Source organism: Peromyscus eremicus, chromosome 8a (assembly GCF_949786415.1).
Source record: "Peromyscus eremicus chromosome 8a, PerEre_H2_v1, whole genome shotgun sequence".
Lineage (NCBI taxonomy): Eukaryota > Metazoa > Chordata > Mammalia > Rodentia > Cricetidae > Peromyscus > Peromyscus eremicus.
Window position 1 is genome coordinate 87,273,935 of NC_081423.1, and position 17,306 is coordinate 87,291,240.

Here is a 17,306-nt window from a genome sequence, read left to right on the forward strand (position 1 = left end):
AAGGCTATGAGTCAGAGCTTCTGGAAGGTGGAGACACCACGACGGGAGAAGAATTGGAAGGCATTTCCCCCAGAACGTAAGAGGGACTGAAAACCCGGAGCGAGCATTATTGGGTCAGAAATAATGTGACAACAAGAGAGGTGACCAGAAGACACGTAGACTCAAGTAGCCAGGGACAGAAAAGCCTTGACGTTATTTCCAACTCTTGCCTGATGGCTCTTTTCCAAGACCCAGGAAACTGATTTCCACTTGTCCACCCCTCATCCCTCCCTGGAGTGCAGGGCTGAGGGCTGATGGATGCACACCAAGGTAGATTTTGCCATGTGCTGAGCTAAGTGGATCTTCTGACGCAGTAGAGACGAGGCAGGACTTTCTGTGGGGAGGAGGGAAGAGGCAAGGAGGACTGACAGGCTGGTGCCAGAGAGAGAGAGAGAGAGAGACTGTGTGTCCATTATGTTGGGAATAAATTTAGTCTCAGAAGATTATGAAAAGCTGAGGTCAAGGCAATGAACCTTGACAGTCAACAGGGACAACACAGGAAGGTTGGCCAGGAGACTGTGCGCACAAATGAGTGTCTTCAGAGTGCTTGTCCCCAAGTCTACATCAAACTGTGCCTCATGCATAAAAGCCATGTCTGGGAATTAAGAGTTGCTTTGTATAAGCAGATTTATGGATGGGATGTAAACAGCTGCGTACAAGGAAATATAAAGTGTGTTCTATGCTGGATGCTGTTACCATATAAGGCAGGCTAAACTTTATCTTGTGCAGAAAAAAAGCTTAAGACCAGTAAGTCTTTACTGTGCATTCAGGACATTTTGAGGTCATTACATGAAATTTTTAAAAATGGAACAATAATAAGGAATGTGGTGGACTGACAGTCTTCTGAAGATTTCTTTGGGTTTGGGTATCACATACTCAAATCAAACTGTTCCTTCAATTCATTTGTCCCTCACTTAAAAAGATGGCTGCCAGTGGTGCTGGGTAAGGTGAGGATCAGTACGAGGAGACATTGATCTCTGTGTCTGCCCCAAGGTGCTTTGAGGAGTCAGCTGGACTGTCGCATGCATGGCCATCATAGTCTCGTCCCTACCTCTGGGATCTGAGGACAGTGCTTTGCCACCTGTGCCCCACTCTCTGATGCTCATACCACCAGGCTGGAAGATCCCATCTGAGGCTCTGATCCAAGAACAACAATGTCCTTAAGGATTCAAGTCTTCATGACATTTGACCACTCTTGGTCGGTTGCTGGAGGAGGAGGTGAGTGAAATTTCAAGATTTGCTTTGAGATTACTATCCATCCCACTGTTCCACAGGCTCAGGGGAAGCTGAGAATGGAGAGCTATGGAAATTGCCAGCAGGCTATATTTTTTGATACATGCTATACATACGCATATATATCTATTTTTCTTTTTTCCTTTCTGGTCAAAGAAGGATTATGGATTCACAATAAGGCAGATTCAAACCGAATAAAGCTTTAAATGGTTTACAGTGTGTGTAAAAATATACATAGGCTTGGAAGAGAGAGAAAAATGAATATAGACAGTTATATAAAGAAATAAATAATTTTAAAACATAAAAGTCTTTAAAGAGACAATAAGAATAATATAAAGGTTAAGCCACATAAGGATGGAAATTACACAAAGAATCTGGATACTGCATTATTGTCTTTGGGATTTTTAACTGGAGACATTTGATTATAAAGGCTGCTGAGTTAAACCAATATGTATATTTTAAAGGTACCTTGACTTCAAAATTTATGTCTAAGGATACATTACTTTAGAAAAGAGGTTCTGCTTTTGTTTCCACAGAAAATGAGAACCTATAGATTGCTTCCAGGCTAATATTGTTTGATCAGCCAAGACCCTCTGAAAAGTCTTTGATGACACATGGCTCAGATGATCCAACATCCAAAACAGCTTCAAAGCAGCTGGCTCAGACAACACAGCCTCACAGACTGCTCCAGTCAGGACTTGACCATAATTCTTCATTTTCTCAGGATCCCCATAAGATTGCCAGTGCCCCCATCCAGCAGGAAATAGTATGAGAAGCTACACCCAAATTCCCAAAATATTGTTTATAAATGCTTATTTTTATTTAAAGCAGGTTGATTATAAATACAATCTCTTTCTAAAAATGAAAAAGGATGATATTATAGATATGATAGGATGAAAGGATAGATTATTGAATCTACTTTTTTTTTTATTTTTTCAAGACAGGGTTTCTCTGTTTAGTTTTGGTACCTGCCCTGGATCTCGCTCTGTAGACCATGCTGGCCTCAAACTCACAGAGATCCTCCTGGCTCTGTCTCCCGAGTGTTGGGATTAAAGGCGTGTGCCACTGCCACCCAGCTGAATCTACTTTTAAAGAACAACAACTTGCTTAAAATATTTTATATTGCTATGGATTTTAGTTTATTAATACAAATTTAAAGTTAATTTTGTTATACTGTATGTATATTTTTACTCTTGTTTAAGATATTGTTTATACAACTTATTTAAAATTGTAATGTATCATTAAGAAATACAGATTAATAGTTAATCATCTATGATAATCAAACTTGTAGTTATATTAGTTTTCTAGATAAACATAGATATATATCTATATATAGATACTATATATATAAACTATATATATAATAATATATTATTAGGTAGATAATCTTCAAATACTTCAAAGACCTACACAATATGGCATTTAAAATGTTTTAAGAACTTTTACTTTGTGGACATTGATATATGTCTGCTCCTGGCAGCACCAATTTACTTCAGAGAAGATAATGGGCATTGAAGAAACTCATTATGGAGTTTGCTTTCTTTGTGGCAAAAGTTGGTCACTGGGTAAAAGAGTGCCCTTGCGTCAACTGCTTGACAGTATGTTGTATAAAATGGACATGCAGGACCCATAGGAAGGTGACCACTGAACTTTGCAAGACGAGATGGTTGGTTCTTCAAGTTCCTGCTTTGCAGAGGAGACGGCCAAATATTCTGCAGAACACAGGGAGAAGTGACTAAAAAAACTCTAGGCCTATTGGCTGAAGATGGATGCCCCAACATTACAGAGGAACTTTGGATGACTGTCCAGGCAGCCAGATGTCTCTGTCATTTCCAGAATTTTGGAAGTTGCTTACAATGCATTTCCTGTTTACTTAGGTAATATAATCGTTCTGGGGTCTTTGATGTAGTTAAAGACTAGATAGTTATAAGTTTTCCTTAGTCATGATAAAGGATAAATTAAATATGAAACTTTAGACTTACAAATATAGGATAGATAGAATATTTTCTTTAATTTTGTCAAATACAAATAGACTAGATATTGTAACTGTAATTCTTTCTTGATAACTGTTCTATTATATGTAATTTTACTATGTTAAAGTTAAAACCTTCCTTTTTGATTAGACAGAAAAGGGGAAGTGCTGTGGGATGTCTTTCTGTATGCTGTGAATATGTGTTGCTCTGATTGATTGATAAATAAAGCTGTTTGGCCTATGGAAAGTCAGGTTATAGCTAGGCAGGAAATTGAAGAGAGCCAAGGAGAAGAAAGGCATAGAGGAGAGAGACACCAGCACCGCCAGGAGAAGCAAGATGTAAAAATACTGGTAAGCCACGGCCATGTGGCAACTTATAGATTAATAAAAATGGGTTAATTTAAGATGTAAGAGCTAGCTAGCAAGAAGCTTGAGCCATAGGCCATCCAATTTGTAATTCATGTAAGCCTCTGTGTGTTTACTTGGGTCCAAGTGGCTGCGACTGGGCAGGATACAGGAAAACTTCCAGCTACATTATACATACCTATTTTTCTTTTTTCCTTTTTTCTCTCTTTCCTTTCTCTGTTTATTCTTTTTTCCTTCCTTTTCTTTTCCTTCCTTCCTTCTTTCCTTTCCTTTTGTTCTCTTTTCCTGCCTCTTCTTTCCTTCCTTCCTTCCTTCCTTCCTTCCTTCCTTCCTTCCTTCCTTCCTTTTTTTGAGACAGGATCTCACTGTGTAGTCCTGGATGTCCTAGAATTGGCTGTGCAGAGCAGTCTGACTTTGAACTCACATAGACATGCCTGACTCTTGCCTCCTGAGTTCTGGTACTGAAGGCCTGTGTTATTACATGCTGTGGGATGTTCTGTATGGCAAATGTGTTGCTAATTAGTCAATAAATAAAACATTGATTGGCCATTGGCTAGGCAGGAAGTGTAGGCGGGACAAGGAGGAGAATAAAGCTGGGAAGTGGAAGGCTGAGTCAGAGAGACACTGCCAGCCGCCACGATGAGAAACAGCATGTGAAGATGCCGGTAAGCCACGAGCCATGTGGCAAGGTATAGATTAATGGAAATGGATTAATTTAAGCTATAAGAACAGTTAGCAAGAAGCCTGCCACGGCCATACAGTTTGTAACCAATATAAGTCTCTGTGTTTACTTGGTTGGGTCTGAGTGGCTGTGGGACTGGCAGGTGAGAGAGATTTGCCCTGACTGTGGGCCAGGCAGGAAAACTCAAGCTACAATTACATGTGGCCAGACTTCTTTTAAAATTTTTATTTTTCATAGGTATTTCTTTCTTTAGGTTAGGAAAACAGGATACAAGTTCAACTAAAAAAAATCAGTAGCCCTCCTATACACAAATGATAAAAGGGATGTGAAAGAAGTCAGAGAAACATCACCCTTTACAATAGCCACAAATAATATAAAATACCTTGGGATAACACTAACTAAACAAGTGAAGGACCTGTTTGAAAAGAACTTTAGGTCTCTAAAGAAAGAAATTGAAGAAGATATCAGAAAATGGAAGGATCTCCCATGCTATTGGATAGGTAGGATTAACATAGTAAAATTTTTATTTTTTTGTGTGTATGTGTATGTGTGAGATGTGTGTGCAAGGTGTATATGTACGTGTATGTGTGTGCAATAGTGCCCATAGGGAAGTCAGAGGACAGCTTTGTGAGACTGGTTTTCTCCTGCAGCCTTTGTGTGGGCTCTGAGGCAAACTCAGGTCATCAGGTTTGTGTGGTTAATGCCCTTGCCAGTTGAGTCATCTCTTGACCCCTAGACACTTCTTACAGCAGAAGTTTTGGAGTCACTGTGATAGACTCTGGTCCACTGGGCCATTTCTGAGTAGAGAACAACGCTGAGATTTATTATAAACAACACCTTATTTTTCATGTTTTTGAAACAGGGTCTCACTATGTGGCCCTGGCTGTCCTGGATCTCACTCTGCAGCCCAGGCTGGCCTCGAACTCACAGAGATCTGCCTGCCTCTGCCTCCCGAGTGCTGGGATTAAAGGTGTGTGCCATTGCACTTTCCTTAACAACTATTATTTTTTGTGTCAAGTTGCTTAGTTTATCTCTGTGTTCTTCCCATCACCACTATCACCATCACTACCACCACCACCCTCACCATCACCATCACCATCACCCTCACCCTCACCCTCACCATCACCATCACCATCACCCTCACCATCACCCTCACCCTCACCCTCACCATCACCATCACCATCACTATCACCCTCACCATCACTATCCTCACCATCACCCTCACCATCACCCTCACCCTCACCCTCACCCTCACCCTCACCATCACCATCACCCTCACCCTCACCATCACTATCCTCACCCTCACCCTCACCCTCACCCTCACCCTCACCCTCACCATCACCCTCACCATCACCCTCACCATCACCATCACCATCACCATCACCCTCACCAGCACCCTCACTAACACCACCCTCACCATCACCCTCACCCTCACCCTCACCCTCACCCTCACCCTCACCCTCACCCTCACCATCACCCTCACCCTCACCCTCACCATCACCATCACCATCACCATCACCCTCACCAGCACCCTCACTAACACCACCCTCACCATCACCCTCACCCTCACCATCACCATCACCAGCACCCTCACCATCACCCTCACCATCATTATCACCATCACCATCACTACCTTCACCTCCACCCTCACCTCACCACCCTCCCCATCGTCGTTGAGGTGGGTGGTGGGTGTAGTGGAGGTCAGAAGACAACTTGGTGACATGACTTCACTCCTCCCACTGCAGGTTCCAGGAAGAGAACTCAGATTTTCCAGGCATTCGTGCAAGTGCTTTTACCCACTAGGCCATCTCCTTCACAGTCAATATCCTGTTCTGGATAGCTTCAAATTGGCCAGACTTCAAGACACTTTACCCATGAACACTTCAGAGTGCACTCCTGTTAAAACACATTTTCAACTAAGCCACAACACTACTTCCGACCTAAAAAAAAAGCTCCATAATAATAATACTATCAAATATAAAGAGCATATTCAAACCTACGTGTGCCCATGCTGTCTTTCCAGCTACCTGTTGGGACTGATGGTCCAAGCTCATGGCAAGTTATACCCTTTGTCCCTTAGTGTGTTCTTCTGACCTTCTGTGCTTTTTCAGTTTTGATCATTTTGAAGAGATATAGCCAGCTGCCTCATAGAGCATCTTCTGGATGTTTCCCCATAACCAAATCCAACTCTATCTTTTGGGGTATAAATATTTATAGGTTATGTGATGTCCTTCTCTGGAATGTCAGACCAGCACTCATATTGTTAGGTTGTCCTCATACGGCCAACCCTGCTTGATGTCCAGCAAGAGCTGGACTATCGGAACTCCCCAAGGGAAAGGCCCAGGTTTGCTGCTTTGTAGTTGGCGGTCGACCATGGAATGATTCATTGACACTTGTCGAATAGGCTAGCCTGTTCCTAAACTGCATCTCTCCAAGGATTTTAGCCCCTTTGATGTGATCTGCCTAAATTTATACTTATATTAAGGTTGCAAAATGACTTCAAAATTTTACTTTTCTTCTCCAATTATTAGTTACCATTCTTTTTCTTAAAAAAAGTATTTTCTGGGGGCTGGGGAGATGGACCAGTTGGCCAAAAGCTTGCTTGCAAATATGAAGACTTGAATTCTAATTCAAGTTGAATGGAAATCCCAGCACCACATAAAACACTATGCTTGATAGTGTACTGTGTAACCCAAGAACTGGGGGCAGGCAAGTGGCTCCCCAGAATTTGCTGGCTAAGCAGTCTAGGCAATCAGTGATTCCAGGTACAATGGGCAATCTTGACTCCAAATAATGGAGGAGGGCTGATGAAGATTCCTGACACTGACTTCTGGATCCAAACACACAGCCTCCCCTGCCACACCATACACACCCCCACACACCATTCACACCCATACACACCATTCACACCCCAACCCCACCCTACATACACCATATACACTCACACATACCCACACACACCATTCACATCCCCACATACACCATACACACCCCCACACACCATTCACACCCCAACCCCACCCTACATACACCATACACACTCACACATACCCACACACACCATTCACACCCCCACATACACCATACACACCCACACACACCATTCACACCCCATGCCCCACACACCATACACACCCATACACACCATACACACCCACACACACAATTTACACCCACACACAAGGTTCTCTCTTGGGGCTGAGCAGATGGCTTAGTCAACAAAATGTGTGCTAAAACAAGCATGAGGACCTGAGTTCAGATCCCCAGCACCCCATAAAAAGCCAGGCACGGCACATGCTAGGGAGCTGGAGCTAGAGGGGTCCCTGGGATGTGCTGGCCACCCAGTCTAGCCAATCTTTGAACTCCAGGTTCAGTGAAAGACTCAAAAGATAAGGTGGGGAAACAGTTAAGGGAGCTAGCTGCTATGACCTCTGACCTCCACCTACCTCCATGAGCATACATGTGCACATGCACACATACCCTTCTTTTTCTCTTGTCTATTTGCTTACTTACAATGTGGTCTCTATGTCTCATTCAATTCTATCAAAATTTTGACACTTAAATTTGTATCTAAAATGGGAAGTGAGGTCAGCAGATGACTCTTGGGGTCAGGGCCCCAAACCTGATTAACTGAGTTCATTCCCTGAGACCCACATGGTGGAAGGAGAAAGCCAACTCCCCAAAGTTGTCCTCTGAGCTCCTCATGTGTGCTCTGGCACACCCCCAACCACAGAATTAAAAAAAGTAAAATTTGAAATGGTGAGAACCCACTGAAGCTGTGTTTTTACAGCCTTTGACATGTTCTTTTGCTTTCTTTTATTTGAATGAAAATAAAAGAAATAAAAGGAAGGACATGACTACTCCTAGTTCTCATGGAGAAGATGGTTTATTGTAGATATGAAGAACACAGAAAGGGACAGAGACAGACATCTGGGAGAGTCCAGAGTGAACACGGCCAGACGGAGCAAGAGAGGAGCCACTGACCAAGGAGCACGGCCTGGGCCAAGAGACTGGTGTAGCCAAAATGGCTGAGTTATACAGGCTCCAGAGGAGCTGGGGCAAGGGAAAGCCCAGAGAGTCCAGGGCTGGAGAGTTTAGGGTAAGGGGGCAGGGTATGCCAGTTACTGGAGGACTCTGTATCAGGTAGGGACTGAGGGATGCTGGGAGAACCTGGTGGCCTGAGTTGGCTTTGGTATGTTAAGGGCATCTCAGCCATTTGTCTTGGGTTTGAGACCTAACATACCTTACCCACCTTTGTGGTGTTTCTCAAGAAACACTAATCCTTTTTGTCTGAGAACACTATTTAAGTCTGTGCTGTTTTTGAGACAGGGTTTCACCTAGTCTTGGCTGGCCACAACTCCAACGCTTGCTTCGACCGCCGAGTGCTGTAATCACAGCCCCCCCCTCCCCGCCCCCCATGGCACCTGGCTTGAGGAGCTATTAGGAAGTGATAGATGTTCTCGCACTTGGGAGGCTGAGGTCGAGGATCAGACGTTCAAAACCAGCCTTGGCAAGGTACTGAGACTGTGTCAAAAGAGGTAAAGAATAAAAGAGAAGAAAGGGGCGGGAGATGAAGGAGGACCATGTGTAATCCATGGCTGCTGGAGTGACATTGTTTATTAGTTCTTTCTTTAGAATCAATCAGAAGTGTAGGTTTTTTAAAAATCATGAATTCATAGCAATATTAACACTATAGGTTTTCTTTTATATTTCTATCTTGTCTATTTAAAATCTTTGCTCTTTAATTATATTACTATGTTGATTCATTTGGTTCCCACTGCAATAAACACGAAATATTTCCAAGACTATGATACACATCTGACTCTAAGAATAAATCTGCAAGATAAAACTTACGGATTCTCCTTGGTTCTTTGTCTTTAGAATCTATTGCTCCGTGTATGAGTGTCATAATTCTTTCGTTGGCTGTGTTGAGTGCTTCCAACTTTTCCTAAGAGGAACAGCGCTGTGACGAGCATTGGAGTAGCTTTTTAGTTAAGTCCTTAAGTTCCTGAAAGTGGGAATTTATCTCACTAGATTAAAAATAGCACAAAGATTTACAATTCTTTTTATTCCTAAATCATCCTGGAGAAACATTGCAGCAACTTATATTTAAAGATGTATATGAAAACTATACTTTCTGTGTAACTTTTACAACCATCTTTAAAAATAACAACAAAACTTTTTCACTTTGGGATAAGTTTTTAATTTTAATCTGTAACTTTTATGTAATTTTACTATTATCACACAGGTTCATTTATCTAATTTATTTCAAATATACACTTGGCCCATTTTCCTTTTTAGTTTTTATTTTCCATTTCACTTATTTATTTTGTGTGCATGTGAGTGGGGGTGGGGTGTGCCATGGGGCTCTTGTGGAGGTCAGAGGACACCTTGCAGGACTGGATTCTGTCCTTCCACCACATGGGTCCTAGGGATCCAACTCAGCAAGTGCCTTTGGCCATGGAGCCATCTCAGTGAGCAGGCCTACTGTCTACCTGTTTCAACACAGGATCTGAGATGATCAAAGAGATGGAATTCAGAGAAAACAGTTGTTTATCGGTTGTGGAGTACACATTTGTAATCCCAGTATTTGGAGGGCTGAGGCAGGAGGATTAAGAGTTACACAGTAAGACCTTCTCTCAAAAACTTCAAAAACAGGGGCTGGAGAGATGGCTCAGAGGTTAAGAGCACTGCTTGCTCTTCCAAAGGTCCTGAGTTCAATTCCCAGCAACCACATGGTGGCTCACAACCATCTGTAATGAGATCTGGTGCCCTCTTCTGGCCTGCAGGGATACATGCAGACAGAACACTGTACACATAATAAATAAATAAATCTTAAAAAAACAACAACAACAAAAAAAAAAAAACTTCAAAAACAAAACTCCAGAAATAGATTTAAAAGATGGAACATGCCAAGTGCTCTCTGATGTCGAGAGGGGTGGCCCTTGGGGCAGGGGTTGTCTAGGAAGGAGCTGAGGGAATGTCACAGGGTGACAGAGACTCAGTGGGGGGTCTGGGTGACACAGATCTATGAATCTGTCGGGACTTAGCAATTCTCACTCTAAAAATTGTAGAATTCACTGCAAATAGTTTTTAACCTCTCTAAAACTAAAAACAAAACAAAAAAAAACCTTGAGTAAATACAAAACTCAAGCAATCATCTCTAGAGATGTGTTCAAGGGTTTAAGTGTGCAGTTTTCCGACCTCGGAGCTAACCAGAGCATACCAACATGCAAGACGCACCAGCCGGTGGAGGGATGGCATAGGCCATGGTTCCCAACCTTCCTAATGCTGTGATCCTTTCATACAGTTCCTCATGTTGTGCTGGCGCCCAACCATAAAATTCTTTTTGTTGCTACTTCATAACCGTAATTTTGCTACTGTTACAAATGTAAATATCTATGTTTTCCGATGGTCCTAGGCAATCCCTGTGAAAGGATCCTGCGACCATTGACCCACAGGTTGAGACTGCTACAGTGAGTGTCTTACTTCTCTTTCCTGCTGCTGTGGTAAAACACCCTGTCGACAAGGGCAACTTAAGAGAGAAAGGGCTTGTTTAGGCATGTTAGCGTTGTTGGCCAAAAGAGGGCTGGTGGACGGTGTAGCAAGACGAGAGAAACCATAAAGGCTGAGGGCCTGAGGCCAGTGTGGGCCAGGGCCAGAACAGCAAACAGCTCCAGGTTAGTTTCATGACCAAGTTTGGTCCCCATTTTAAAAGCCACAGAAGCGGCTTCAGCAGGTATACAGATTGTTTCGCCTGTCAACAACACTCTCCTTTATTAAGGGATGGAAAATGGGATTTGGGGGCAGGGGCAAGAGGAGGGTGGTGAGTTAGGAGACCACTGAAGCAACTTTGCCCTGGAGGCGGCTAGACAGATGGATCAAAATGGTATCGGGTCCAGGGTGCGCTGGCACACATCTGTAATTCCAGCACTCAGGAGGCTGAGGCAGGAGAATAAGGAGTTTGAAGATAGTTTGGGCCACAGAAACCAAACCACCTCTACCACCAACAAAATTATAGTAGGGCGGTAAGATGTGTGGGACGACATGAACTGAACACAGGTCGAGGGAGGTGGAGACACTGTCAGGTTCTGATGATTCTACACTGAAGGGAGACTAAAGGGTCGAGCTGGGGGCGTTAGCCTGGGGCCTGGGATCAGCATGAGGTGTATCCAAGTAGAGGGAGTGAGGAAACAGTGAGTGTGAAATCTGGGGACCAGCGTGGGGTTGGAGCTAGAGGTGGAGGTTTGGGGGTCACTGGTAGTTAACTCCTCAGTTTCGGCAGTTCAAGTGTTCCTGAGGTAACTTTGAGCAGCACACAGAGAGAGGCATAAACTTGGACAGTGACAAGTGACGTCTTTACAATAAAATTCCACTCCTCTCCACCTGAAACCCAAGCTGTGTTCATCTAGGGCCGCAGGCCCCCGGGCTCAGCAGCATTAGCAGGACCTGTGAACTTTGTCACCAGTGACGATCACAGACACTTTCACATCTCAGTAAATTTGTTGCAGATGTCTCAAAATACCCTTTCTGCCCGTGGCTTGTTATTTAATGTGTTAATAAGGAAGCACATACATTACTGAATCACAATTTTCTAAAAATATTTTGAGGACTATTTCGATAAAAGTGGTTTCCTTTGAAAGCCTATGTCTTATTTTATGCGTGTGAAAGCAATTCTAAGAGAGGAGATCTAGGGAGTCCACCTTGTGGCCCAAGAGGTTTGTGGCACAAATACAAGCTAAGAAGAGCCCCCTTCTCCCCCAACCCCAGGTAGAGAGTGAGACTGGAACCGCGCCCTGAGGAACCCCAGGATTCAGGAATAGGGTGGAGGAGGATGAGAAAGATTAAGGGCTCCAGAGATGGGGAGGAAGTCAGGGGAGGACGGCTTGGTAGATGCCTGGGAGGCAGTGTGGCAGCTCCACGGAGAGATGTGGAAGTCACATGACAAAGAGCATTTCTGGGGACCGATGTGTGTGGAAACCAGATTGGAGTGGGCTGAAGAGTGAGTGGGAGGTGGGGAAGTGGAGTCAGGCAGTGTAAATAATTCCCTTGGGAACTTGGGGTGTGAAGGAGAAGAACTGAGTGGAGGGGAGTGCAGGGGAGGGGAGGGGAGGGGTGTGCAGGGGAGGGGAGGCTGGTCTCTTTTTAGATCATGATTAAATGCTGATGGGAAAGCCCTCGTGCAGAGGTAGCTGATGCAAGCAGGGCAGGGGTGGACTGAGGGTTCTGGGAAGGGAGACATGGGGATCCTAAGCACAGGCTGGGAATGTTGGGAGGTGGGAATAAGGTATGAGGTAGACAGGAAGATGGGCTGAACACCGGGGGAAAGGGAAAAGAGAGCAAAACTGGGCAGTTCTGAGAAAAGCCTGGAGGTCGCTGGCTGTGACCCCGAGCAAAGTGGGGTGACATTTCCTTTAGCCGTAATTAGTGGCCTGGAGGTGGCGCAGAGACCAGGAATGGACAGGACTTCATGATAGTTTTGAGAAAGATGAAAAGACAAAGGACTTAACAAAGAATCCGGGCTGCTGAGGAAGGAAATGTCAGTTCAGAGAGAGGGGGGCTGAATCTGAGCAGGGCCCCCAGGCGGTTGAGGACATGCCACAGCAGAAGTGACCAAGGGCAGAATGAGGAGAGGCCTATAGAACAGTAGTCACTTAGGATGGAATCCTTTGGGGTGACAATAAGATGCGGCTGTGCCCTTGGGATGGGTGTGGTGTGTGTGTAAGTGGAAAGGAGGAGGGCACTTGAGATGCATTAGGAACTGGGAAGCCAGGGTGTGGCTGGGTTATCTTAGTGGATGCTGAAGTCATTAGATAATGTGTCTGGAGATTAGGAGGGGGAAGGTAGAGATGAGCTGCCTGATAGAGCCACACTGAATAAGGGAGTGTGATCAGGAAACCAAGAGTTGTGTAAGGGGAGAAGATGGTGGAATCAAACCTCACAGGCCAAGGAACCGCAGGAGCCAGGCTCTGGGAGCAGCGGCGGAGAGCGCCCTCCTTCTTCCTGGTCCTGGGAGGGTGGTGTTGAAGGGATACAGACAGCGCCCCCTGCAGGACAGTCCTGCAAGCGCAGTGTCAGGTAACAGGCCATCTTCCTAAAATACGGAAGGAAGTTCTTGGGAGGGACTGATACACACTTCCTGTAACCTGATCGCTAGCTCCTCACTTCTACTTCCACCACCTCATGGCAGGATCTGACCTAAAATCTAAAAGTCTCACTCTCTGTGAAGCTTTCTCCTTGTCGTTGTTCCATTCATTCAATCATGTATGGGCCCATTATGTAGCTTAGGCTGACCGTGAACTCACGAGCCTCCTCTTACCTGCTGAGCACCGGGATTACAGGTGTGTGCCACCACAGACAACGCCCCTGGATTTTTTTTTCTGTCAGACAGAGACTGTCTTGAACTGCAGGTTTCTATAGAATGCCTTAGCTTAACCACACTGTGGACGACTTGCGGGAGGAACACAGTTTACTCATCTCCCTGCACTCCTGGTACCTAAACACATTGTGCTGCACAGAAGTGATTTATAATTTACTCATTTTAGCTTATTATTTTAAATTTTAAGTTTGTTTTATTTTTAATTGACAAATAATTGTATTTTAATTTTTTAATGAATGAAACATTATGAAGACAAAATGAAAGGCTATTTTAGGATGAAATGCTGTGTTATAGAATCTACTTAATGCAGGCACCAACTGAATACTAGTCTCTTGCAACTGAAAAAAATTTAAGATTTTGATATCTTAATTTTAATTGGTTTCTAATAAGTTCTTTTTGTTGTTGTTGCAGGAATTAATTGGAACCATTTTTAAAAGCAGGTAATTTTAATAAAACAAAGTACAGTGAGATACATAGCATTACAAATGGGGAAAGAACGACATTTTATTATAATCTCCTCTGCAGTTTCCGAGCTGCTAAGTCCAATTAACACAGAGAACTATTTGGGTCAGAGGCCGCCAGTTCTTGGTACCAACAATTTCCCTGAGCTGAGAACACTATTGGTGTTGGTAGCAAGCTGGCCCTCACCGAAGGACGAGGCTGACTTGCTTATCTTCTGAGAGAGGCAGGGCGGCTTTGGGGAAGCATCCCAATTTAACATGACAGTTGCCCCATTTTAATGTCATGCCCTATTTTTAAATCACCTGGTGGAACTCCAACAAAACGCCTCAGCGAGGGATGAAGGATGCCCTGCCGGCGTTCCTGACGTACAGTCACTGCTACTCCCTCCCACACGGCTGCTGAGGGAGACCTCCAGTCCTCAGGTTTGCATGCAGAAAGGGACAAGTCTCTAACCTAAGCACAGAAGGACCACCCACTTCAGCCTGGTGGGTTTCTTGGAAGGACCAGATAACCACAGTTCAGCCACAAAGAGCTAGCTACCCTTGGTTGCATAGTCCAAGCAAGCCCTGAGGAGTCACTTGGGGGCTGTTCTGAGGTTTCTCCATCCTCTGAGGTCTGTAGCCTGCTGCTATTCTTGTGTCTGTACGCTGGCCTGTCTACCTGTGGCAAAGGGGATTTACCCAGCCTTGTAATAAAGCTACCTGGTCCTTTGCAAGTGGTATGCCAGGAAAAGAATGGGAGACTGGCAGCATCACCCTTCTGTCACTAATTTCAAACCAGTGCACAGGGCAGTCTCCTGTCCAAGTGCACTGAGGGTCCACATTCTGGCCCTTATAGCTGCATGGCTGACATTAGTATACAGTTATTTCTAACACATTAGCCATGAAATGAGCCCTAGGTTTCTACTGAATGCATGATGGCCACTGGAAATACATCCATAAACAGTGTCTTCTCTTTTTGTCTAGCTCAGTGGTTTTCAACCTTCCTAATGCTGTGACCCTTTAATACAGCTCTTCATGTTGTGCTGGCCCCCAACCAAAAAATTATTTTCATTGCTACGTCCTAACTGTAATTTTGCTACTGTTATGAATTGTAATGTAACTATCTGTGTTTTCTGATGGTCTTAGGCAACCCCTGTGAAAGGATCATTGGACTCCCCAAGGGGTCTCAGTTGAGAACTGTGGTCTAAGGGAAGGAGGCCTTACCCCATGGTGAACCTGAACCCTCTGGGGTTCTGAGACTTCACAAGAGAAAGAGCAGTCGCTGGACCTCCAGAAAGACCTAGGTGCCAGACCAGGCGCCCCAAAGAGTTGATGCAGCATTGTCTATAGGTGAGGCCGATAAACACCTTCCTAGATGACCTCAAGGAGTGGGGAAATGAAAGAGGAATTTTAAATAAATGATTGTCTGGCTGGAGAGATGACTCAGAGGTTAAGAGCACTGGTTGCTCTTCCACAGGTCCTGAGTTCAATTCCCAGCACCCACATGTGGCTCACAACCATCTGTAATGAGATCTGGTGCCCTCTTCTGGCCTGCAGGGATAAATGCTGGCAGAACAGGATACATAATAAATAAATAAATCTTAAAAAAAAAAAAAAGATTGCCATCCAATTTGCTTCCAGAAGGGTTACTCTTACAGCAGCCTGTTAGACTGACTGGAAGGGTAAGGTAAAGCCAAAATGGCTGGGGAATCAATTACTACAATAATTCAGACAGAAGGAAAGACAGAGCCCAGCAAGAGAAAGTCCGTGGGCAGAGTCTACAGAAGAGACAAGACTTCAGTGTCTACTGTGAAGTGCGAGGAGGAGGGACTAGCAGAGGAGGAAGAGTCTAACACAACTTCCGGAATTCTGGCCGATGTAGAAATAAAAACACAGGAAGAGGAACCAGCTTGAGGGGAGGTGATGCATTCAACCACGTGAGACCCAGGGGCTCAGGGGGCACTCTGGTGAACAAATCCACAGCTAAGATGGTAAACAAGCTCAGAGGGAAATTCCCACAGATACATGCTTGTCAGACTGTGGGGCGCAGACTCCGTCTCCAGGGGGCACTCTTTGGGGGAGGTGGGGTCGGCTGCAGAAGCTGTGTGCACAGCCACTCCTTACCCAGGTGCGCTTCCAGGGTGCCAGCATCTGAGCTCGAGTTAAAAGGGCAGCTGAGACAAAGACCACACCAGGTGTGAGAGATGACTCACAGCCTCCTGGGGTGGGGCCCTTCGGCATTTAAAAGCTCCCTGTGTGTGTGTGTGTGTGTGTGTGTGTGTGTGTGTGTGTGTGTGTCTGTGTCTGTGTCTGTGTGTGTCTGTCCGTCCTGCCTCATCAGCACACTAGCCTGAGGCCAGGAGGAAGAAAGGCGAAAGGCCTGGCCCTCGAGGAACCCCACAATGGACAAGCAGAACTCAGAGAAAATTAGAAGTGTGACTCATGGAACACAGATGTCACATCCCAGGCTGGGGCTGCTTTCATGACTGCTCAGGGTGTCAGTAGGCTGACTGACAGATTAATGAGAACAACCACCCAGGAGCCCTTTGAAAGGGGAGCAGTGAGTCTCACAGGAAGGGTAGGATAAATAAATAAGCAGGTGAGGGAAGGAGGTACGCAATGTACCCGGGACACACACCCCCCACACCACACCACACATACCACACACACCTCCAAACACCCCTCACATACACACTGCAAAAAATGCCAGCTTCCCTGGACTGCCACCTCCACAGTGTGGCTTATGTGGGCTATCCCCCAAATGTGGAAGTCGGGGACAATTGTGGAGTCTGTTCTCTCCTTTCACCTTTATGCATGTAGATGCCAGGGCTAGAACTCAGGTTGCCAGGCATGAACAGGAAGTGCCTTTACCCACGGAGCCATCTCTCTGGCCCTACTTTTTAAATTTTTTTTAGTCAGTGTCTCAGGTAGCCTAGACTGGCCTTGAACTCACTATGTAGTTGAGGGTGACCTTGAACTCTTGATTCTCTCCTAAATGCTGAGATTACAAGTGTGTGCCATGACCACTGCTGTAGTGCTCAGTATAGTTTTGGATCTCTGCTACCCTCCCAGGGATGGGACACTGGTGTATGTGTGTGTGTGTGTGCACACACGCGCGCAGACCAGAGGCCCACATTAGGTATCATGCTCAATTGGTTTTCCATCTTATTTATTTATTTCAATATAATGTCT

At 44.9% G+C, this 17,306-nt stretch overlaps 2 protein-coding genes across 5 annotated transcripts in view; one reads left to right on the forward strand and one right to left on the reverse strand.

The window, feature by feature from the left end:
* The window catches only part of LOC131917107 (uncharacterized), a 159,412-nt gene extending 152,984 nt beyond the window's left edge, over window positions 1-6,428 (forward strand). Inside the window, exons 96-98 of the mRNA XM_059270741.1 lie at window positions 4-76; window positions 5,821-5,970; window positions 6,404-6,428. Of these exons, the coding sequence (XP_059126724.1) occupies window positions 4-76; window positions 5,821-5,970; window positions 6,404-6,428 (248 nt within the window). The remainder of the gene's footprint in view (window positions 1-3; window positions 77-5,820; window positions 5,971-6,403) is intronic.
* A 2,728-nt stretch (window positions 6,429-9,156) lies between these two features.
* Marchf10 (membrane associated ring-CH-type finger 10) overlaps window positions 9,157-17,306 on the reverse strand; it is a 40,515-nt gene continuing 32,365 nt past the window's right edge. For 2 of the 4 annotated variants that reach the window (XM_059271949.1, XM_059271948.1), the window contains exon 5: window positions 13,216-13,386. In XM_059271949.1, the coding sequence (XP_059127932.1) occupies window positions 13,231-13,386 (156 nt within the window). In that variant the 3' untranslated portion in view covers window positions 13,216-13,230. Of the gene's footprint in view, window positions 9,301-13,215; window positions 13,387-17,306 lie in introns of those variants that run through there. The other 2 variants (XM_059271951.1, XR_009380744.1) reach the window with 2 other exon arrangements.